General features: G+C 44.1%; 1 protein-coding gene across 9 annotated transcripts in view; it reads left to right on the forward strand.

The window, feature by feature from the left end:
- MAP7 (microtubule associated protein 7) overlaps positions 1–25494 on the forward strand; it is a 213848-nt gene that overhangs the window by 143742 nt on the left and 44612 nt on the right. For all 9 annotated transcript variants that reach the window (XM_038759178.1, XM_038759156.1, XM_038759196.1 and 6 more), the window contains exons 4-5: positions 23505–23668; positions 24260–24383. In XM_038759178.1, the coding sequence (XP_038615106.1) occupies positions 23505–23668; positions 24260–24383 (288 nt within the window). The remainder of the gene's footprint in view (positions 1–23504; positions 23669–24259; positions 24384–25494) is intronic.

A 25494-nucleotide genomic window follows, 5' to 3' on the forward strand; every position in this document is an offset into this window, starting at 1 on the left:
GGAGCTGGCAATCTAAGAATAAAGGGGTTCATTGAGTTTGGCAGCCCTGAGAATTTTCTAGCCAAAGGAACAATAGCTGTTGTTCTGCTTCTTCTGCAAATGTCTGGGAGCCAGAAGGTAGAGGACTACTGCTGCCCAAGGGAGTGATTCCTCACTGATAGCTGGGAAAGTTTCCTCTCTCTCTTCCTCTCCTTAGCATGTTTTGGAATAACCTCCAGAAATCGAATGGGGGATGGGGAAACTTGCTCTTTCATTCGTTCATTCTTTCAATCATATTTATTTAGCACTATGTGTAAAGCACTGTACTAAGTAATTGGGAGAGTACAATATAACAACAAACAGACACATTCCTACCCACAGCAAGCTCACAGTGTAGAGGGCAAAATGACTGTCAGGGCAGGGTCAAGGCTCAGGTAAGAGGCGTCTCATACTTTGCTGGAAGCATGTGAAGCAACGTAGCCGAGTAGAAAGAGCGTCAACCTGAGAGTCAGAGGTTCTGGGTTCCAATCCTAACTCTGCTACTAGGCAGCTCTATGACCTTGGGCTACTCATTTCACTTCACTGTGCCTTGGTTTTCTCATCTGTGAAATGAGAGTTAAATACTTGTTTTTCCTCCACCTTCAACTCTGAGCTCCATATGGGACAGGGACTGTATCCAATCTGCTTATATCTACTCCAGTGCTTGGCACATATTAAGCACTTAACAAATATCACAATTATTGCTGTTATTATTAAGCACATCTCTGGAAACCACGCACAGTGGTTTCAGGGCTTTCAGCTGAAGAGAAACAGTATTGTGAAGTTACTAGAGCATGGGCTTGGGAGTCGGAAGGACCTGGGTTCTAATCCTGACTCTGCCATTTGTCTGCTGTGATCTTGGGGAAATCACTGAACTTCTCTATTCCTCATTTCCCTCTAATATAATAATTATTATGGTATTTATTAAGCACTTACTATGTGCCAAGCCCTGTTCTAAGTACTGGGGTAGGTATGAGAAGCAAGCAGCATGATGTAGTGGATAGAGAACAGGCTTGTTCAACTCTCCCATCCTTCCCAGCAGTATCTTTAGAGGGATTCCCTGTGTCCTCTCAAATGCCACCCTCTCCAACATGCACATCAGACCCCATTCCTTTGCACCTCCTTAAAACTCTTGCTCCTTCCCTCCCTTACAGCCATCTTCAACCAATTGCTCTCCAAAGTCCTTCTTTCCCACTGTCTTCAAGCATCCTCATGTCTCCCTCTAGTTATCACCCCATCTCCCTCCTACCTTTGAGCGAGTCGTCTACACCTGCTGTTTCAAATTCCTCTCCAATTCTCTCCTTGAACCCCCTCCAATCTGACTTCCATCCCCTTCACTTCACAGAAACCACCCTCTCAAAGGGCACCAATGATCTCTTTCTTGCCAAAACCAATGGCTTCTACTCCAACCTAATCCTCCTTAACCTCTCGGCTGCCTCTGACACTGCGGACCACCCCCTTCTCCTGGAAATGTTATCCAACCTTGGCTTCACTGATTCTGTCCTCTTCTGGTTCTCCTCATCTCTCTGGCCATTCTTTCTCTGTCCCTTTAGTGAGCTCCTCCTCTGCCTCCCACCCCCTAACTGTGGGAGTCCCTCAGAGTTCACTTCTGGGTCCCCTTCTAGTCTCTGTCTACACTCACTCCCTTCGAGAACTCATTTGCTCCCATGGCTTCAACTACCATCTCTACGCAGATGATACCCAAATCTACATCTCCCTTGATCTCTCTCCCTCTCTCCAGGCTCACATGTCCTCCTGCCTTCAAGACATCTCTACTTTTGAATGTCCTCCCATCACCTCAAACTTGACATACCCAAAACAGAGCTCCTTATTGTCCCACCCAAATCCTTTCCTCTCCCTGACTTTCCCATCACTGTAGATGGCACCACCATCCTTCCTGTCTCACAAGCCCATGACCTTGGTGCTTTCCTTGACTCCTCTCTCTCATAGAGAAGCCGCATTGCTTAGTGGAAAGAGCATGGGCTTGGGAGTCAGAGGTCATGAATTCTAATCCCGGCTCTGCCGTTTGTCAGCTGTGTGACCTTAGGCAAGCCACTTAACTTCTCTGTGCCAGTTACCTCATCTGTAAAATGGGGATGAAGATTGTGAGCCCTATGTAGGACAACTTGAATACCTTGTATCTACCCCAGCACTTAGAACAGTGCTTGGCATAGTAAGCACTTAACAAATGCCAACATTATTATTATTCAACCCACATATTCTGTCCATCACCAAATCCTGTTGGTCCCACCTTCACAACATCGCTAAAATCTGTTCTTTTCTCTCCATCCAAATGCTACCATTTTAATACAATCCCTCATCCTATCCTGCCTAGATTACTACATCAACCTCCTTGCTGACTTCCCAACTCCCTGCTGCTGTCCACTCCAGTCCATACTAAACTCTGCTGCTCAGCTCATCTTTCTACAAAAATGTTCAGGACATATCACCGCCCCCTCCACAAAAGTCTCCAGTGGTTGTCCATTCACCTCCATATCAAACAAAAACTCATCATTGGCTTTAAAGCACTCCATCCCCTTGCCCCCTCCTATCTCACCTCACTTCTCTCCATCTACAATCTAGCCCACACAATTCACTTTTCTAGTGCTAACCTTCTTACTGTACCTCAGTCTCACCTGTTTTGCCGCCGACCCCTTGCCCGCATCCTACCTCTGGCCTGGGACACTCTCCCTCCTCAAATCCACCAGACAGTTACTCTCCCCACTACTTCAAAGCCATACTGAAGGCACATCTTCTCCAAGAGGCCTTCCCACTCTAAACCCCACTTTTCTTCATCTCCCACTCCCTTCTGCTTTGCTCTGACTTGCTCCTTTTGCTCTTCCCCACCCTCAGCCCCACAGCACTTATGTATATATCTGTAATTGTATTTATTTGTGTTGATCTGTCTTTCCCCTTCTTTTCCATCCTCCCACCACCCCAAACTCTGACCTCATTGTGGACAGGGAATATCAATGACTATTGTTGTATTGTACTTAGTACGGTGCTCTGTACACAGTAAGTGCTTAATAAATACAATTGACTGAATGGATGAATGGGGGTCAGAAAGTCATGGGTTCTAATCCCGGCTCTGCCATTTGACTGTTGTGTAACCTTGGGCAAGTCACTTTACATCTCTGTGCCTCATTGCATCTTTAAAATGGGGATTGAGACTGAGCCCCAAATGGGAAAGCTCGTTGTGGGCAGGGAATGTGACTGTTGATTGCTGTATTATTCTCACCCAAGCGCTTAGTACAATGCTCTGCACACAGTAAGCAGTTAATAAATATGATTGACTGACTGGCATGGACCGTGTCCATCCCAGTTTGCCTGCATCTACCCATCATTTAGTACAGTGTCTGGCACATAGCAAGCACTTAACAAATACCACAATTATAATTATTATCATTATTACAGGTAATCAGGTTGGACACAGTCCCTGTCCCACAGTCTTAATCCCATTTTACAGATGAGGTAATCTTCCTATGAGCACCATGTGGGACACAGACTGTGTCCAACCTAATTAGCTTGTTTCTACCCCAGCGCTTAGAACAGTGCCTGGCACACTATAAGGGCTTAACAAATACCATAAAAAATGAGGGCAGGACTAGCTAGTTATTCCAGGAAAGGGCAATGCTCTGGGCCCTTCACAGCCTAAGGAGAGTGACCTAGTAGCGCAGAACTGTGTTCAGGGTATTTTTTTGTCATTTACATCTCCCAGGAGGAAAGGAAGGCTTTGACTTGGCTTAGACTCTTTTGTTCCAGAAAATTTGATCAAGGGTACAGAAGCCAGCCCCTCTTTACAGACGAGGCCTCATTTTAGGGCACTCTCCACAACAAGATATTGTGGGAGCTCAATAAATACTTCATTAATGGACAAGATAGTTCTCTTATCTTCCTTTCAAAGACAAAAGGGTTTGGCCACCTTGACCAGTTGGTTCCAAGGTGTCTAGGTGAAGAAGAGATTGGGGTCTAGGTCAGGAATCTCTCCTTTCAGCAGGGCCCTGGTGAGCCGGCCTACAACAGTTCGGGATAGCTACGCATTGTACAGAACTGATCTGGAGTTTTTGTGTTTTTAATTGGGAAATTCAGCTCTGCATTTATAATCATTCTGAGACTGTTTATAAGGACTTAGATTTGCTAGCCTCTATGTTGTTTTCCGCCACCAATCCTACCAATGAATTTCCATAAATATTTCTCATATTTTGAATTTCTTGGACACCCCTAATTTGGCAATATTTCCCACAGAAGTCCACCTCACTCTCCTCAGGAATTTTGTAGGCATGAAAATTCAGACAATCACTGACAATGAAGAATAATGCTTGGGATCGTACATTTAATTACTCAACAATTAAAGTACGGTAGACCTTCTGGGGTTGTAATTCTTGCCCAACAAAATAATCCCTGAAAACTGAACATTAGTTTCAAATCAACTAAAGAAAAATTTGCATAAATATGTTTTTTAGTGGGCCAGCAGATTAAGGCATTATGGAACCACTTACTGGTCCACTTACTCTGGAGGCCAGTGCACTCTGCGCTTGGGAGAGTACAATATAATATCTGGTAGACCCGTTCCCTGCCCACGAGCTTACAATTTTGAGGTCTATGGTCTAAAGACTAGAACCAGAAAAGGAAAGGAATTCCAAAGTGTAAGAACTCACAGAAAGCTCCCTAGATATATTCATCAGAAGCTCACATTTGCAAGTAATCATCACTACTGTGAGAGTGCCTTGGAAGAGAGATTTTCTAAAGTGACCAGGATTATAAAGGGCTCTGTAGATGAAAATCAAATCAGGGGCTAGGTCTACGTGAGGAAAAGCCATGCTTATTTGGAAGAAAAAAAATTGCTCGAACTGTATTTTTCCATAATGGTATAAATTGAAGCCGCCTTCTTTGCAGTCATCAAAGTGGTGTTTGCAGTGAATTATTTTGATTGAGACTTTAAAAGCTATTTTGGGGGTGGGGGGGGGCGGGGTTTAGAAAATGGCATTCCTGAATGAGGCTGTAATTGGTCCAGGAGTCTGCCTGATTGATACTGCTTTCGGGTGCCCCGATTCAATTTGCCAGTATTCTTGTCCTGTTTGCTTATAAATTGGGAGCAACCAAGTGGGGAAAGGTGGCGTTTTTTTTTTCCCAGCTTTCCAGCACAGGGACATTTTCTGTTTCCCTGGAAATGTTGTTGTACTTCTTCCTGCTCTGTTAAATATAATAGGTAGGCACTCTTGATAATGAGGATGAAAACAAACCACTTTTCCTGTAATCCCATATTTTTCTCTTTATGTGCTTTTTGTAGCATTATCACTTGGACTTTTTTTTCCTCATAATTTCTTAGGGTGATAACAAGGTTGGAGCCTGCGCTAAATGGTGGATAAACTTAATACAAGATGTCTGTCAGTCAATTAATAAATTAGTGGTATTTATTGAGCTCTTATTGTGTACAGAGCACAGTACTAAGCATTTGTGAGAGTTTAATACAACAGAGTAGGTAGACGCAAGGAACTTAGAGTCTAGAGGGGGAGACCAACACTAAAATAAAAACAGATGGGTGCGTACTTCAGTGTTGTGGGAGTGAGGTGAGAATCAAAGTGCTTAAGGGGTACAAAATCCAAGCGTGTTTGTTACACAGAAGGGAGGGTGAATGTGGAAAGTGAGGGGTCTGTAAGGTAGGACCTATTAGAGGAGATATGTTAGAGGAGAGAGTTACCGGCCCCTGGAAGGACATGGCAAGGAGGTGACAGTGGGAAAGGTGTGGTGGAGGTACAGCAAAAATGTTGGAGTTAAAGGAGATACGTGTGCAGGCTGGGTTGTAGAAGGAAATCAGGGTGGTAAGGTAGGAGGGGGGAAGACTGATTAAGTGCCTTAAAGCTAACAGAAAGAAGATTCTATTTGATGTGAAAATTGGTGGGAGGCCAATTGAGGTTTTTGAGGAATGGGGCTATGTCAATTGAGTGTTTTTGTTTTTTTTTTTTAGAAAAAAATGATCCAATCAACAAAATGAAGAGGAGAGGGGAAACACAAGGGGTGGGGTGGTCAGCAAAAAGGCTTATGCAGTAGTCACGGCGAGATGGGATAAATGCTTGGATCAGCCAGGTAGCAGGTTTGGATGGAGAGAAAGAGGTGTGAAGTAGAACGGACAGGATTTGGTGACAAACTGAAAAAGTAGGTTAAATGAGAGAGATGAGTCAAGAATACTGCCAAGATTATGGACTTGTGAGACACGGAAGATGGTGGGGTTGTCTATGGTGATAGGAAAGTCAAGGGGAGGACAAGGGTTGGGTGGGATGATGAGGAGTTCTGTTTTGCATGTATTAACTTTGAAGTGTCAGCAGGAAATCTAGGTTGAGATATCGTGTAGGCAGGCGGAAATGTGAAACTGCAGAAAAGGAGAGAGGTCAAGGTAGATTTGGGAATCGTTGATGTCAAAGTTGTAGCTGAAGTCATGGGAGTGAATGAGTTGTCCAAGGGAGTGGTTGCAGATGAAGAATAGGAGACCCAGAACTAAATCTTAAAGGACTCCCACAGATGGGAGTGGGAGGTAGAAGAGGAGTCTGCAAAACCATTTCTTGGGAATCCTGTGGGAGTATAGCTTGATATGGGTCCAGAAATATTACAGCAATCCCTGGGCAAATTTGGTTAAAAATTAATGTTTCCACTGGAGAATCCTGTCAAAAAATGCACTTATCTAGGGGCAAATTCAGCCATGGATCTGTGCTTCTAAACAGACTCTGGAGCATGACTATAGTGATTGATACTCTTTAGTAAGAAAGCCATTGTGCTCAGTGGCTTCTAAGTGTTTTTCACAGGTAGCCCCACCAAAAATATTGTAAAATCTATTTGGGAGAGAGTGTTCCAACCCTCTAGCAAGTCCAAATAGTCCAACAAGCCCAATGTTTTCTGCAATCAACTTAGAATTAAACAGTGTAATTCTCAGAGAAGGATCCTGGTCAACTGATATCATATAACCTGAATCAAGTGAGACCCTTGGAACTATGGCATTGACACTAATTGCCAGATTTACCCAATTTAGTCCCCTTTTTCTCAGAAAGATTGAAGTGCAGGGCTGAGGGATTTGCTCTTTCCGAACACCCAGCTCTTGAAAGTCTTCCCAAGAACCTTACCTGCTAAATGGAGAAATAGCTCCCAGCAAACTACACACTGTAAGGCACAGGTGAACCCCAAAACTGAGTTAAGGCCTGCCCTGTGTTTCTCAGCACAGTTGCTATGACCATTAGATAGCTCTCTTCTCTCCTTTAGCGAAGCACAGGAAATTCTTGTAAGATATCTGTTTAGCCAGCCAATTTTGGCTCCCAATATGTTTCCATTTTTCTTGGGCATTTTCTTCTCAGGATAGGTTGCTCCTTACAGCTGATCTGTGTCCTTTGTGAATTCTGCTGCCCTAGTGATTGGTCAAATAAAGCAGAGAATGCTTTCGATTCAATTAAATGTGCATCATCTTATTTTGAAGTGGTCTTCCCTCTGTCAACACAGAGTTCAGAGCTGTTTCTGAAACGGATGGCTATCAAATTTAAGAAGCAGCTTGGACCCCAGACAATTCCTCCAAGAAGCAGGATTGAGTATATATACCAAGGGTATAGAAAAATACGGTTACCTTGGATTTTTAGGTGTGGGTAATCTACAGATGCTCTCTCCAAACTGGACTGTCACCTTGTCTGATGGGCCCATTGCCAAATCCATTTCCTTAACTGGCCTCAGATTGTTCACTCGGGTTGTGATGCCTGCCTAGGATGAAACAGGGAGTAGATGCAAGGAGAAAGATGTCATTTCCCTCTTAGATCCATGAGTGGATCATGTACTGAATTTAAAATACCTTGTGGATTCCATGATTGCAAGATGATTGACAGGTTGTCGATGACCATCACACTTGTGCTTCCTGAGGTGTTTTCTTCCCCATGTTCTGTAGTTTTTTGCATCATTTTTCTATTTGATTACACCACTGACCTCAGCCAAAGAAACAGGAAAACATTTGGGAATCCACAGATCATTCTATTCTCAGGGAAACTACTGACTTGAATCACGTTATAAAATAGAAAGTCTCTGCTTATTACTATTGAAGAGCAAGGTACAGGTGAACAAATGAAAGTCTAGTTATTTTCTTTTCCTTGGCCTGCCTTGTACTCAGGAAAGTCTTATTAATAACTTGCTCTGGGCTGAACCGCGGTTACGTTTTTCCACTTTTACCTTAGATTTGGATCGTGTGTCTTCATCGTGTTTTCACCCTGAAGCTGACACATGAGGACAGGACCACTCTTTCACAAAAGGCACTGTGGTTGGTTGGGCAGTTGCAGCATATATTTTGGGCATAGAGGCATTGTTGTACAGGAGAAACACCAAATGGGCCTGGGAAGGGGCCACCAAAGGTGAAGGATTCCACACTGTACTATGTACTGATCATAATTTCTAGCTTTCACGGGGGCACTTTACAGTCACACATCCCTTTCTCATCTTCCTATCGATGTGACCAAAGATGGAAAAGAGGTGGAATTTCCTGTGTATGAAATGATTGGAAAGTATAGTGACCTAACTTTAAAGCTTAAATTCAGTCTTTGTTGCCATCACCAAATTGTCCTTCACGTTTTCTTAGCCTGCCTTTAATTCAATGAACTGTACTGGATTCGATTTTAGCAGTGATGAAAAAATACTATATCCTCTAAAGCTGATGCCTCGAGCTAATTATGTGAACACTCTCTGCCTGTGAGATGTTTATTTTATTCAAAGATCTTAAGGCATTTTGACTGGTATTGACCCTCCTACAGATCTTGTGAAGCAGTGGGGGTTGGGGAGAGGGCAGATTAAGGTCTGATCTCATTGGGCTATAGACAGGGCCATTATTCCTAGGGGGCCAGCTGTTGCCATCCAAACAGCATTCTGCCTTGATAACAATAATATTGTTATCAATATTATAACATGTCTCTATAACATATAGAGACGGTCCGCTTTTGGGTAGGGACCATCTCTATATGTTACAAACTTGTAGTTTCCAAGCGCTTAGTACAGTGCTCTGCACACAGTAAGTGCTCAGTAAATATGATTGAATGAATGAATAATAATAATAATTGTGGTATTTAAGTCCTTACTCTGTGCCAAGGGGTAAATACAAGGTAATCAGACTGAGCCCTTCTTTTCCTCTGCCCTCCTCCCCTCCCCATTGCTCCAACTCCCACCCTCTGCTCTACCCCTCCTCCCTGCCCCACAGCACTTGTGCAAATATGTACATATTCATTATTCTATTTATTGTATTAATATGTATAGATCTATAATCCTCTTTATATTGATTCTCTTGATGCCTGTCTACTTGTTTTGTTTTGTTGTCTGTTTCCCCCCCTCTAGACTGTGAACCTAGTGTTGGGTAGGGATTGTCTGTATCTGTTGCCAAATTGTACTTTCCAAGCACTTAGTAAAGTGCTCTGAACAGAGTAAGCGCTCAATAAATACTATTGAATGAATGAATTAATTGTTCTTTCCAAGCACTTAGTACAGTGCTCTGCACACAGTAAGTACTCAATAAATACGATTGAATGAATGAGGTTGGACACAGTCCATGTCCCTCACGGGCCCCTCTCGATTCCCATTTTACAGATGAAGTAAAGAGGCACAGAAAAGTTGAGTGACTTGCCCAAGGTCACATAGAAGACACGTTCTCCCCATCACTCTCACAACCACCGTACCAAGGCTAAAACCTCCCTGACCATGTTGAGACAGGAATAAGGATTTGGACCTATACCCTTCCCCTTAATCTCCCCACTCCATTCATTCTTTCAGTCATATTTATTGAGTGCTTACTGTGTGCAGAGCACTGTACTAAGCGCTTGAAGAACAAGTCGGCAACATATAGAGATGGTCCCTACCCAACAACGGGCTCACATTCTAGAAGGGGGAGACAGACAACAAAACAAAACCTGTAGACAGGTGTCAAAACCGTCAGAATAAATAGAAGTATACCACCACCTCTATCCTGGATTTCCTCCGCTCAGAATCCACCAGAACCTTGAAGTGCCCATGGGGAAGTCCGCTACAGTAAGGTGTTCCCAAGTTTTGGCTAGACCCTCCTAAAATTTGAGGGCCATTTTTGACAATACGTTTAGGGCCACTGATCCAGTAAAAGAAAAAGTGGTCCTCTAATATGTGCATGGAGGGAAAAGAGCAGGAGGAAGATGTGAGTGAAGGAGAGGGAGATAGGGATAGAGAGCTGGGGATGACGGGCAGGAAGCCGGGTGTGGAAGGACCCTGGATTAGCTGGGCCACGCGGGCTCCAGCCTTGGCAGCCACCTCAATGGTGGGCTCTGCAAGTTGGGTGGCCCAAGGTCCAGACACAAGAGCCTGAATGGCTGCTTCTGTGCCCTGACCCAAAGGGCCCAGGAAAGAGAGCCAAGGCCGCCTTCCATCACTGCCCCACTTATTCATTCATTGTCATATTTATTGAGCGCTTACTGTGTGCAGAGCACTGGCCTAAGCGTTTGGGAAGTACAAGTCGGCAACATATAGAGACGGTCCCTACCCAACAACAGGATCAAAGTCTAGAAGGGGGAGACAGACAACAAAACAAAACATATAGACAGGTGACAAAATCATCAGAACAAATAGAATAAAGTTGCCGGTCTCAACTCCGCAACATTGCCAAGATCCACCCTTTCCTCTCCATCCAAACCGCTACCCTGCTCGTTCAAGCTCTCATCCTATCCCGTCTGGACTACTGCAACAGCCTTCTCTCTGATCTCCCATCCTCATGTCTCTCCCCACTTCAATCCATACTTCATGCTGCTGCCCGGATTATCTTTGTCCAGAAACGCTCTGGGCATGTTACTCCCCTCCTCAAAAATCTCCAGTGGCTACCAGTCAACCTATGCATCAAGCAAAAACTCCTCACCTTGGGCTTCAAGGCTGTCCATCACCTCGCCCCCTCCTACCTCACCTCCCTTCTCTCCTCCTACAACCCAGCCCGCACCCTCCACTCCTCTGCTGCTAATTTCCTCACCATACCTCGTTCTCGCCTGTCCCACCATCGACCCCCGGCCCACGTCATCCCCCGGGCCTGGAATGCCCTCCCTCTGCCCATCCACCAAGCTAGCTCTCTTCCTCCCTTCAAGGCCCTGCTGAGAGCTCACCTCCTCCAGGAGGCCTTCCCAGACTGAGCCCCTTCCTTCCTCTCCCCCTCGTTCCCCTCTCCATCCCCCCATCTTACCTCCTTCCCTTTCCCACAACACCTGTATATATGTATATATGTTTGTACATATTTATTACTCTATTTTACTTGTACATATATTCTATTTTATTTTGTTAGTATGTTTGGTTTTGTCTCCCCCTTTTAGACTGGGAGCCCACTGTTGGGTAGGGACTGTCTCTATATGTTGCCAACTTGTACTTCCCAAGCACTTAGTACAGTGCTCTGCACACAGTAAGCGCTCAATAAATACAATTGATGATGATGATACGCACATCATTAACAAAATACATAGAATAGTAAATACGTACAAGTAAAATAGAGTAATAAATCTGTACAAATATATACAAGTGCTGTGGGGAGGGGAAGGGGGTAGGGTGGATAGAGAGGTGGAGAGGAAAAAGTGGGCTCAGTCTAGGAAGGCCTCCTGGAGGAGGTGAGCTCTCAGCAGGGTTTTGAAGGGAGAAAGAGAGCTAGTTTGGTGGATGTGTGGAGGGAGGGCATTTCAGGCCTGGGGAAGAACGTGGGCTGGGGGTCGATGGTGGGACAGGAAAGAACAAGGCACAGTGAGGAGGTTAGTGGCAGAGGAGCGGAGGGTGTGGGCTGGGCTGTAGGGCCCAGCTGGGTTGCGGGCTGGGCATGAATGGTCACGGCAATAACGATGGGAAGCTTCCTCCCCAACTTCCATTCTTCTCTGCCCTCTCTTCCCCCTTTTTCCCATTTAACAAATATCTCAGTGTCCCATTCCTTCCTCCCTCCCCCCCTCACCAATCTATAGAGTCCTCCCCACCACCAATCTTTCTTTTATACCTGTTTTTGGCACTTTTATGAACTAGGTGGTAATTCCACTCTTCCTTTCAAGTATTGAATATAGCAGTAGAAAGGAGAATTGTTGTGATTCATTTTTTTTCTAGAGATTGATTGCCTGGGACTCTTCTGAACTACTTACAGTCCCTCGTCTTTTGAAGCCATAACCGCCTGGGCATTGACTGGATGATTCCCATTCAGCTCATTCTAACTTTAAAAATAGATTTCACATTTCATTTTTTACCTACTGTTGTAGTGTTTTCACTTTATGTTTATACCACCATGTGTCCTCATTGATCTTGCAAATTATTTTACAAATGGGAAAGAGGAAGGAATGGGGAGAAATCTTTTTTTAGAAGTTTCTTTTTGTCCTTTATCAGTGGTAGCTGTAAAGTAAGAATTGTGTTTGTCTCTTTCATGAAAAATATCATACCAAGGTAGGTAGGCTGGCCTTGAATTTGACCTTTCTTGTGTTTGTCTCTCCTGAAAGCAAAGTCATTCCAAATCTCTTTCAGTAAATTGCGCCCTTCAAACCAAGCTTTAACAATGGAGGAGATGCACAGCCTTTCCTGGTAAACATTTTGACAAGGAGACTGTAATTTTCTTTTTGTAAGGAATGCCTAAATTTGCATCCTTCCCATTTTCTCTGGTTTTCACATTCTTAAATAGTATGCTTTGATGCTTTTATTTGCTGACAAGGCTTGCAGTGTGTCTTCAAGTAAGAGATGATGTTTTCTTGTTTTGCTTACCACAAGCTATCAAATAATAATAGTTTATGATTATATAACACCTCATGTCTGGAGTTTTGGTATGCTTCGGTGGTATATAATAATAATTGTGGTATTTGTTAAGCGCTTGCTATGTGCTAAGCACTGGGGTGGAAACAAGCAAATCAGGTTGGACACAATCCCTGTCCCATGTGGGGCTCACAGTCTCAATCCCCATTTTACAGATGAGGTAATTGAGACCCAGAGAAGTCAAGTGACTTGCCCAACATCACACAGCAGACCTGCGGTGGAGTCAGAATTAGAACCCATGACCTTCTGGCTCTCGGGCCTGTGTTCTATCCACTAGGCCATGCTGCTCCTCTATGTGCATATATGCAGCAAATCTAATGTTAGATGCTTTACAGAATCAAATAAATCAATCAGTAGTATTTTACTGAGCATCTATCGTGCATATAACATTGTATTGTATTAAGCATTATTAATGATAATAGTAATGATAATTGTGTTATGCCACTACTGCTTGCTAAGCACAGGAGTAGATACAAGATCATCAGATCAGGCACAATCCCTCTCCCTTATTCACAGTCTAGGAGGAGGGAGAACAGGTATTTTATCCCTATTATACAGGTGAAGAAATTGAGCTATAAAACATTGTGCCTTACCCAAAATCACACAACAGGCAAATGGAGGAGCTATGTTTAGAAACCGCGTCTTCGAACTCCCAACCCTGTGTTCTTACCACTAGGCCAAGCTGCTTCCCATTGCTCATAGTTCTGTTGAGAGTCCTGAATAAATAAGAATCTTTTTCCAGTCTGCATCAGTGAGGCCTTCAACATAGCCAATCTCTTAATCCCACTCTTTCCAAGAAAAAACTGTTTTTACATTGGGCTGTTTGAGTCTTTTTTGTGTCTCTTTGTTTTAAAATGTAAGCTCCTCCAGAACAAGGATTGAATCTTCCACATTTCTCCTCCATTTACAGGAATTCTTTGGAAATACTAAATTGTGGTTTTATTTGAATTTTCAAGACAAAGGAATTTTGCTGTGTGAATGGAGAAGTGTGGTTCAGTGGAAAGAGCCCAGGCTGGGAGTCAGAGGTCATGGGTTCGAATCCCAGCTCTGCCACTTGTCAGCTGTGTGACTTTGGGCAAGTCACTTCACTTCTCTTTGCCTCAGTTCCCTCAGCTGGAAAATAGGGATTAAGACTGTGAGCATCATGTGGGACAGACAACCTGATTACCTTCTATCCCCCCCAGTGCTTAGAAAGGTGCTTGGCACATAGTAAGCACTTAACAAATGCCATCATTATTATTAGTAGTAGTAACAGTGTTTATTGAGTGCCCACTGGGAACAATAATGCACTGTAGAGAACACTTGGGAAGGACAAAATAAACAAGTGACTTGTTCCCTGCCCTGCTTTCCTCCATAATCATCATCAATCGTATTTATTGAGCACTTACTGTGTGCAGAGCACTGTACTAAGCACTTGGGAAGTACAAGTTGGCAACATATAGAGACAGTCCCTACCCAACAGTGGGCTGACACAAGTGAAAATATTTACAAGTAAAAGAAACAAAAAAAAAAATTGAAAGTACAATTGAATAACATGTATTCAGAAGCGTTCAGGATGGTTGTAAGTGGTGGAGATTTCCGGTGGGTTTGAATAACTTGGAGTGCTGTGAACTAATCTGGGGAAGACTTTCAGTGGGATTTTAGGGTGGCACGAAATGCGGGAAATGCTGGGCTCCATGAATTTTTTTTTGAGGGAGTGAGTTGCAGGCTGGAAAAGTGTGCTTGAAGGGTGGAGGCGGGAGAGGTGAGAGTGAGGCCCTGCTGGAAAGTTAGCTTGAAAGCAGCTGATCGAGACGGAGCTGGGGAGTAAGAGGGGAGGGAAATAGAAATATATGATGGAGTGAGTTGGTTGAGAGCCTTGAACTTGAGGGAAACAGAAAGCCAGAGGAGTGTTTCAGGGAGCAGAGAGAAATGTATGCTGAGTATGAGAAGCAGCGTGGCTCAGTGGAAAGAGCCCGGGCTTTGGAGTCAGAGGTCAGGGGTTCAAATCCTGGCTCCGCCAATTAGCTGTGTGACTTTGGGCAAGTCGCTTAACTTCTCTGTGCCTCTGTTACCTCATCTGCAAACTGGGGGTTAAGACTGTGAGCTCCCCGTGGGGCAACTTAATCACCTTGTAATCTCCCCAGTGCTTAGAACAGTGCTTTGCTCATAGTGCTTAATAAATGTCATTATTATTATTATTATTATTATTATTATTATTATTAATGTTTCAAGATGATCTGTGCAGAACATACTATACTATGTGTAAATGGGTAGGGAAATGGCTAGAGAAGCAGCATGGGCCTGGGAGTCAGAAGGAGTCAGAAGGATCTGGGTTCTAATCCTGGCCCCGCCATTTGTCTGTCGTGTGACCTTGGGCAAGTCATTTCACTTCTCTATGCCTGTTACCTCATCTGTAAAATGGGGATTAAGACTGTGAGCCCACTGTGGGACAGGGTCTGTGTCCAACCTGATTAACTTATATCTACCCCTGTGCTTAATCATCATCATCATCATCAATCGTATTTATTGAGCGCTTACTATGTGCAGAGCACTGTACTAAGCTCTTGGGAAGTACAAATTGGCAACATATAGAGACAGTCCCTACCCAACAGTGGGCTCACAGTCTAAAAGGGGGAGACAGAGAACAAAACCAAACATACTAATAAAATAAAATAAATAGAATAGATATGTACAAATAAAATAAATAAATAAATAGAGTAATAAATATGTACAAACATATATACATATATACAGGTGCTGTGGGGAAGGGAAGGAGGTAAGATGGGGGGATGGAGAGGGGGGCGAGGGGGAGAGGAAGGAAGGGGCTCAGTCTGGGAAGGCCTTAATACAGTGCCCGACACATCTTTTAGGCAGAACCCAAAATAATAATAATAATAATAATAATAATGACATTTATTAAGCGCTTGTTATGTGCAAAGCACTGTTCTAAGTGCTGGGGAGGTTACAAGATGATCAGGTTGTTCCATGGGGGGCTCACAGTCTTAATCCCCATTTTACAGATGAGGTAACTGAGGCACAGAGAAGTGAAGTGACTTGCCCAAGGTCACACAGCTGACAATTGCCGGAGCCGGGATTTGAACCCATGACCTCTGACTCCAAAGTCCGTGCTCTTTCCACAGAGCCACGTCAGGGTGGGCTCTCCTGCCAGGGATGAGGGGATGGGAAAGGAGAAATGGTTAAGAGATGTTCAGTTTAATGTTTTAAAGTGTTTCAAAATGACCTCGGGCAAGTCATTTCACTTCTCTATGCCCGTTACCTCATCTGTAAAATGGGGATTAAGACTGTGAGCCCACTATGGGACAGATATCATCATCATCAATCGTATTTATTGAGCGCTTACTATGTGCAGAGCACTGTACTAAGCGCTTGGGAAGTACAAATTGGCAACATATAGAGACAGTCCCTACCCAACAGTGGGCTCACAGTCTAAAAGATATACAAATATTTCCAAGTAATGGAATCAGAGAAAATCACTGATTGAAAGCTCTTTTGTACTTTTCTATCTAGTTGCATCCTGAGCCCTTTGGAATAGTCTGTAAGCTTCACAAACCACAGTCTCTTTCAAAATGACACTGCAGTCCATCTGTTCTTCGGAATCTATTTCAATGGGCTTCATTCAATAACTAACTCAGGCCTTATTCCCAATGGGGACTGGTAAGGGCAGGGGAAAGACCCAGTTAGCTATTTATTATTATGGGGAAGCAGCATGGCCTAGTGGATAGAGCACGGGCCTGGCAATTAGAAGGACTTGGCTTCTGTTTCTGGCTCGGCCATTTGTCTTCTGTGTGACCTTGGTTACTTCTCTGTGCCTTACTTACCTCATCTGTAAAGCGTCCTCCAAGAGGCCTTCCCAGACTGAGCCCCCTTTTTCCTCTCCTCCTCCCCATCCCCCCCGCCCTACCTCCTTCCGCTCCCCACAGCACCTGTATATATGTTTGTACAGATTTATCACTCTATTTTACTTGTACATATTTACTATTCTATTTATTTTGTTAAGGATGTGCATTTAGCTTTAATTCTATTCTGGCGACTTGACACCTGTTCACATGTTTTGTTTTGTTGTCTGTCTCCCCCTTCTAGAATGTGAGCCTGTTGTTGGGTAGGGACCCTCTCTACATGCTGCCAACTTGTACTTCCCAAGTGCTTAGTACAGTGCTCTGCACACAGTAAGCGCTCAATAAATACGATTGAATGAATGAATGAATAAATGAATAAATGCAATTGAATGAATGAATGATAGGGACTGTGTCCAACCCAATCACTTTGTATCTATCACAGCACTTAGTACAGTGCCTGGTACATAGTAAGCGCTTAAAAAAATACCATGATGATTATGATTAATAGCATTCTTATTATTAGAGATAGAGATACCAGCAATATTGTATCTATTAGTCCAGCCTCAATAAAACTAGAGGTTGGACCAGGATGGCGGTAATTTGGGTGGAGAGGAAGAGATGGATCTAGGAAAAGTTATCTAGGAAGAACTGGCAAGATTTGGCAGTAGACTGAATTTGAGAATTGAAATCAACCAATGGTATTGAACATTTACTGGGTACAGAGCACTGTATTAGGTGCTTGGGAGAGTACAATACAACCCGAGTTAGTAGACACATTCCCTGCCCACAAGGAGCTTACAGTCTAAAGAAGGAGACAGACATTAAAATAAATTATGGGTATGTACATAAGAGCTATGGGGTTCATGGTGGGGTGAATATCAAGTGCTTAAAGTAATAATAATAATAATAATTTTGGTATTTGTTAAGCACTTACTATGTGCAAAGCACTGTCCTAAGTGCTGGGGAGGATACAAGGTGATCAGGTTGTCCCGTGTGGGGCTCACAATCTTAATCCCCATTTTACAGATGAAGGAACTGAGGCCCAGAGAAGTGAAGTGACTTGCCCAAAGTCACAAAGCTGACAAGCGGCAGAGCTGGGATTTGAGCCCATGACCTCTGACTCCCAAGCCCGGCCTCTTTCCACTGAGCCATGCTACAGATCCAAGTGCATAGGTTTTACAGGAAGGAGAGGTAGAGAGCAAGTAGTCCAGGATGACACCGAGGTTGAGGGTTTCTGTGTTGGGGAGGGTGGTGATGTCATTGACATAGATGGGAAAATTAGGAGTAAGAGTCAGTTTAGGAGAAAAATGAGTAGTTCCAGTGTAGAATATTGATTTTTGTGGTGCTGGTGGGAGATCCTGGTAAAGAGATAATAGTAATAATAATGGTATTTGTTAAGCACTTACTATATGCAAAGCACTGTTCAAAGCTCTGGGGAGGTTAGAAGGTGATCAGGTTGTCCCACGGGGGGCTCACAGTTTTAATTCCCATTTTACAGATGAGGTAACTGAGGCACAGAGAAGTTAAGTGACTTGCCCAAAGTCACACAGCTGACAGTTGGCAGAGCTGGGATTTGAACCCGTGACCTCTGACTCCAAAGCCTGGGCTCTTTCCACTGAGCCACGCTGCTTCTCCTAGCCACGCTGGGAGAGTCAGGATCGTAAGTTGAATGAGAGACCAGGGCTAGAGAGGTATTTTAGGTGGTCATTTGCAAGAAAATAGTATCAGAAGACATGTAAACAGATCAATCAATCAATCAATTATAATTATTGAGCACTAAGTATGTGCAGAGCACTTTACTAAACACTTGGGAGAGTACAATACAGCAGAGTGAGCAGACACATTTCCTGCCCATAATAAGACCGTGGATAGAGCATGGTCCTGGGAGTCAGGTCATGGGTTCTAAGCCCAGCTCCACCACTTGTCTGCCGTGTGGCCTTGGGTAAGTCACTTCACTTCTCTGTGCCTCAGTTACCTCATCTGTAAAATGGGGATTGAGTCGGTGAGTCCCATATGGGATAGGGACTGTGTCCAACTCAGTTTGCTTGTATCCACCCCAGCGCTTAGTAGAGTACCTGGCACTTAGTAAGCACTTAACAAATACTATTATTATTATTATGATTATTATTATTAATGAGATTAGAGTTTAGAGGGGGAGATGAATTTCCATAGCAAGCAGAATAGGGGGGTTAGAATAGAGCCTTGCAGAATGCCTACAATAAGATGAGAAACAGAAGAGGAGACAGTGTACTGTAACAGAGGAGACAGTGTGCTGTAATTGAGATGGTGCAGTTGGGGAGGTAGAAGAACAAGATTAGTGCTATGTCTGCAAATTTAAGGCCTAAGATTTTAAAAAGGATAGAGTCCATGGATCAAAAGTGATCGAAGGCTCAAAGAGAATTAGAATGGAGGATAACCCTTGGATTTGGCTACAAGGGGGTCAGTGATGAACTGAAGGAGAGCAGTCTCTGTGGAGTAAAAGGGTCAAGATCATGGCTGCATTGTACTTCCCAAGCGCTTAGTACAGTGCTCTACACACAGTAAGTGCTCAATAAATACGATTGAATTGGATGAATGAATGCATTAGGTCAAGGAGAGAGTTAGTAGAGAGGAAATAAAGGCAGTGGGTGAATATGGACTATTCATTCATTCATTCAATCGTATTTATTGAGCACTTACTGTGTGCAGAGCACTGGACTAAGCACTTGGGAAGTACAAGTTGGCAACATATAGAGACGGTCCCTACCCAACATTGGGCTCACAGTCTAGAAGGGGGAGACAGAGAACAAAACCAAACATATTAACAAAATAAAATAATTAGAATAAATATGTACAAATAAAATAGAGTAATAAACACATACAAACATACATATATACAGGTGCTGTGGGGAGGGGAAGGAGGCAAGGTGGGGGGGATGGGGGGAGGAGGGGGAGAGGAAGGAGGGGGCTCAGTCTGGGAAGGTCTCTGGAATATGACCCATTCCAGAAGTTTGGATGGGAATGGATGCGTGCAGATGAAATGGTAGCTGGAGGTAGCAGAAGTATGGGAGACTTTAGCATGTTGGAAGGAACCTACAGTGAGAGGTAGAAAATATCAGGAGGAGGAGAGACTGGGAGTAAGTGAAGTCAAGCAGGTCTATAGGGAGTAAGTAGGAGGACGAAGTGGAGATCATTAGGATCAGAAATGCAGTTAGAAGAGTTGGATTTAGAGAGCAGGCAGGGGACCTCTTGAGAAACAGCTGGTATTTTTAGAGCACTGACTGAGTAAAGCACTATCCTAAGTAACAGTAATAATAATAATAATGGTACTTATGTGCTTACTATATGCCAGGCACTGTTCTAAGCACTGGGGTGGATACAAGTTAAATTGGACATAGTGCCTTCCCACATAGGTCTCATACTCTTAATCCCTATTTTCCAGATGAGGCAACTAAGGCCCAGAGAAGTGAAAGGACTTGCCCAAGGTCACACAGCAGACATGTGGTGTGGTAGAGAAGCAGCGTGGCTCAGTGGAAAGAATGCAGGCTTGGGAGTCATAGGTCATGGGTTCTAATCCCGCTTCAGCCACTTGTCAGATGGGTGACTTTGGGCAAGTCACTTAACTTTTCTGTGTCTCAGTTACCTCATCTTTCAAATGGTGATTAGGACTGTGAGCCCCACATTGGACAACCTTATCACCTTGATGCCCCCCACGAGCGCTTAGAACAGTGCTTTGCACATAGTAAGTACTTAACAACTACCATCATCATTATTATTATTATGTGGTAGAACCGGGATTAGAAACCATGACTTTCTGACTCTCAGGCCCATGCTCTAATCACTAAACCATGCTGCTTCTCCAGCATGCCTGAGTCATGAAATAATAATACTAATAATGATGGCATTTATTAAGCACTTACTATGTGCAAAGCACTGGTCTAAGTGCTGGGGAGGTTACAAGGTGATCAGGTTGTCCCACGTGGGGCTCACAGACTTAATCCCCATTTTACAGATGAGGTAACTGAGGCACAGAGAAGTTAAGTGACTTGCCCAAAGTCACACAGCAGATGTGTGGTGGAGTCAGGATTTGAACCCATGACCTCTGACTCCAAAGCCCATGTTCTTTCCACTGAGCCACGCTGCTTCTCATGAAAGGGAGTGAGGGAGAAGCTTTGGGGAGTTCATGCCTGATTTTTTCATTTTTATTTCATTTTTATTAACAAAATAGTTGGCAAGGTCATCAGGGAGTGCTGAAGGAGTAGTGGGAAATGTGAGGCTTCAAGAGGGATTTGATAGTTTGGGAGAGCTGGAGGGAGTGTAAGCATGGGAATTAAAGCGAGAGACAGTGGAGTTGTTGTGTGGAAAAGACATCTGAGTTATAGCAGGATAGAATGACTTGATTATGGCAGGTCAGCCCAGAACCTAGATTCAGCTGTGTGGGTTCAGGAGAGGAGAAAGAAGACTGTGGTGCAGTACGGTAGCCTAGGGCTGGGATTTGGTAGTTTGGGAGAGACCGAGACAAGGGGGTGAGAGAGTGAAGATTGGTGCAGCGCTCAGGGTTGAGGGTCTTTCCTTTCGCATCAAGGGATGGGAGAAGGGGCAAGGTGAATTGGGGATGAGGTGGTCAGGACAATGTGAAGTGGGTCTAGAATGTGCGAGGTCACATTTGGGAGTGAAGGTCAAACCTGTGAGGTAGGCAGTTTGGGTAAGGTGAATCAATCAATCAATCGTATTTATTGAGTGCTTACTGTGTGCAGAGCACTAAGCACTTGGGAAGTACAAGTCGGCAACACATAGAGACAGTCCCTACCCAACAGCGGGCTCACAGTCTAGAAGGGGGAGACAGAGAACAAAGCCAAACATACTGACAAAATGAAATGAATAGAATAGATATGTACAAGTAAGATAAATAAATAAATAGAGTAATAAATATGTACAAACATATATACATATATAGGTGCTGTGGGGAAGGGAAGGAGGAAAGATGGGGGAGATGGAGAGGGGGACGAGGGGGAGAGGAAGGAAGGGGCTCAGTCTGGAAAGGCTTCCTGGAGGAGGTGGGCTCTCACTAGGGAGGAAGAGAGCTAGCTTGGCGGATGTGGGGAGGGAGGGCATTCCAGGCCTGGGGGATGACGTGGGCTGGGGGCCGATGGCGGGACAGGCGAGAACGAGGCACGGTGCGGAGATTAACGGCAGAGGGGCGGAGGGTGCGGGCTGGGCTGGAGAAGGAGAGAAGGGAGGTGAGGTAGGAGAGGGCGAGGTGATGGACAGCCTTGAGGCCCAGGGTGAGGAGTTTCTGCCTGATGCGCAGATTGGTAGCCACTGGAGATTTTTGAGGAGGGGAGTAACATGCCCAGAGCGTTTCTGGACAAAGATAATCCGGGCAGCAGCATGAAGTATGGATTGAAGTGGGGAGAGACACGAGGATGGGAGAGCAGAGAGAAGGCTGATGCAGTAGTCCAGACGGGATAGGATGAGAGCTTGAACGAGCAGAGTAGCGGTTTGGATGGAGAGGAAAGGGCGGATTTTGGCAATGTTGCTGAGCTGAGACCGGCAGGTTTTGGTGACGGTTTAGAAGGCTGTGATAAATCAGAGTTGGTGAGATTTAGCGAAGGCATTGCTTCCAGGTGATTAGGTGTAATGTGTGACTGTGTTGGGGTTGGAAGCAAGAGGTCAGGGAAGTTGAGGAAATGGGAAAGGGAGTTGGTGGTAAGGAAAAGAAGGACATGGCCCTGTGGCAAAGGCCTGGCAGTTGCATGATCTGTGTTCTAATTATTCAGTCTCTTTCTCCACTCCAGTGGTTGCCCATCCACTTCTACACTCAATCATACTTTTGAAGCACTAACTGTGTGCAAAGCACTGTACTAAGAAATTCCTTTCCATTGGCTTTAAAGCAATCAGTCATCTTGTCTCCTTATACCTTGCTGCTTTTCTACTACAACCCATCCCACACGCTTCACTCCTGTAATGCCAATCTATTCACTGTACTTGATCTCGTCTATCTCGCCGCCAACCTCTCACCCGTGTCCTGCCTCTGGCGTGAGCACCCTCCGTCTTCATATCTGACCAAGGGTCACTCTCTCCACCTTCAAAGCCTTACTGAAGGCACATCTCCTCCAAGAGGCCTTCCCCGACTAGGCCCTCATTTTCTCTTCTCCCACTCCCTTTTTAGCCACCGTGCACTTAGACTTGGTCCCTTTATTCACCCCTCCCTTAGATCCGCAGAACTTATGTATATAGACGTAATTTATTTATATTGTCAGCCTCCCCCTCTAGAATATAAGCCTGCTGTGGGCAAGAAACGTGTCTACCAACTCCATAGTATTGTACTCTCCCAAGTGCTTAGTACAGTGCTCTGCACACAGTCTGTGCCCAATAAATAGTATCGAGTGAAATGAATAAATATTATTGATCGATTGTTCAATCCTCACTGTGCTCTTTGTCTCCTGTTTGACCTGTGACTCTGTGCCTGCATCTTCATATGTAAATTGGGGGTGAAATACCTCTTCTCTCTCCTATTTAGATTGTGAATCCCTTTCAGGGCATGGACTGTGTGACTCACCTGCTTATTTTGCATCTCTCACCATGTTTAGTACAGTGCTTGGAACACCGTAAGAGCTTATCAAATACCTAGATAGGACAGAAAAAGAATGGATGCCTAGAGGCTTATTCTTGGTTAATCAACATGAGTTTCTGGCTTCTCTCCATATCCGTCCCCTTGCCTCAGTTGCAGAGTGTCTAAAGGGAGAAAAAATGGTGAAAAAGAAATTGTGGCTGTCATGCTACTTGACCGTTTATCCAGTCAAAAATAGCTTCATGTTGGAATTTAAAATCAACCCCATCTGGCTACTTATTGCTTTCTTTTTTTCCTCCTTGCTTTTTCTGAAGCTGCAAGAGAAACAGTATGGTTAGAAAGAGAAGAGCGAGCCCGTCAGCACTACGAGAAACTCCTGGAGGAGCGGAAAAAAAAACTAGAAGAGCAGAGATTAAAAGAAGAGAGAAGACGAGCTGCTGTAGAGGAAAAACGAAGGCAGAGGCTAGAAGAAGATAAAGTAAGAGGCTCTTCTGGGCATCTTTTAGGCATTGTGTAGCTCATGATAGTCTAAAGAATCAGCCATGGTATACTGGATGCCTTTCTTTAACTTCTTGTTTTTAGGGACTGTATGGAATAGGTTACATGGTAGGTAGTGAGACTGAAACTCTCTGAGGGAAACTATGGGCAGAATTTGTTTTAGTTCAAAGACTGGTAGTGTTGCCTCTCTGGGTTTGTCTTAGTTGCAATCAAACTGTGTTATTTTAAAGTGACAGAATTGTTTCTCTCTCTCTCTCTCTCTCTCTCTCTCTCTCTAAATTGTACAACACCTTCACTTCCAGGCCTTAGAAATCAGCGGAATCAGTTCCTCGAGGGACAAGGAGTGGAGTGGTCAGCCAATCCCACCGTGGTCCTTGGCATTTGGTCAATCTCCACACTGTTTCTTTGTTATTGTCCATGCAGGAATCTTACTTATATTCTAGAATAACAGAGCTGTTTATTCCAAGCCAGATGCATGGAAAATTTTTCTAGCGTAGCATTGGGGGCAGAGCTATAAGTGTCCAACTTGAATCTGGTCCACCATATTGATGAATTCTGGGTCACGTTTCAGGAGCGCCATGAAGCCGTTGTTAGGCGCACGATGGAGAGGAGCCATAAGCCGAAACAGAAACAAATTAGGTGGTCCTGGGGAGGACCTCTTCATAGCAGCAGCGGCAACCACATGAATAATGCAGGTAAAACGGGCAGGGGAGGACTCTGGAGCCACTTACTCTTCTTTCTGTGGGAGCAGATTCTCCTTGCTGGTCAAAGAGAATCCAGAGAGGATGGTTTGACCTGGTCTCAGTTGATTTTTTTTTGGAAGAGATAGTGGAGTTCCTCAAGCAACAAGAATTCCAGCTGCAGCTTGAAGTTCATGAAAGAGGTAATCACTTTTAACTCTGCCACTGAGATGGGTGAAACTATGATTGCATGCTTCCTCTGCTGTTTCAAGGTATACGTGTCTGAGTGGATATATTTGTTCATATTTTTCAACCGAAGTATAAGATGTTCAGGTATGCTGAAATTTCTAAAGGAGGTAATTAAAGTAAGTGTTTACAAAAGAAAACATTTCACAGTTATAGCAGTACTTGAACTATATCCTTGCCATCTGCTATTTAGCAATCTGGATTGAATTGTTTTGCTTTTTCCTTTAAAATGGGTGCTCATGGCAAGTGTTGGGTACATCCAAAAATTAATCTTTTTGTATTCTGGCTACACATGTGCTGATTTGAGAACAAGTGTGTGTAGCTGCTGAGGAAGGAGTATTTGATGGGTTTTTTTTTTAGAAATGGTGCTTGGTGTATAGCCAATGTGTCTATCTCCGATGAATGGACAAACTTCTCATAATGATTGGGTGTTTCACGCAAGAGATCTGGGGAAGAAGTCCTCCGTGTATTTTATTATTGAAAGTTTTGATACCATTGTCTAATCCTGGCTTTGCCATTTGTTTTCTGTGTGACCTTGGGCAAGTCACTTAACTTCTCTATGCCTCAGTTACCTCATCTGAAAAATGGGGATTAAGACTCTGAGACCCATGAGAAGCAGCATGGCTCAGTGGAAAGAGCCCGGGCTTGGGAGTCAGAAGTCATGGGTTCAAATCCCGGCTCTGCCACTTGTCAGCTGTGTGACTTTGGGCAAATCACATCACTTCTCTGGGCCTCAGTTACCTCATCTGTAAAATGGGGATGGAGACTGTGAGCCTCATGCGGGACAACCTTGATCACCTTGTATCCTCCCCAGCATGTAGAACAGTGCTTTGCACATAGTAAGCACTTAACAAATGCTATTATTATTATTATTATTATT

This window comes from Tachyglossus aculeatus, chromosome 2 (genome assembly GCF_015852505.1).
Source record: "Tachyglossus aculeatus isolate mTacAcu1 chromosome 2, mTacAcu1.pri, whole genome shotgun sequence".
NCBI lineage: Eukaryota > Metazoa > Chordata > Mammalia > Monotremata > Tachyglossidae > Tachyglossus > Tachyglossus aculeatus.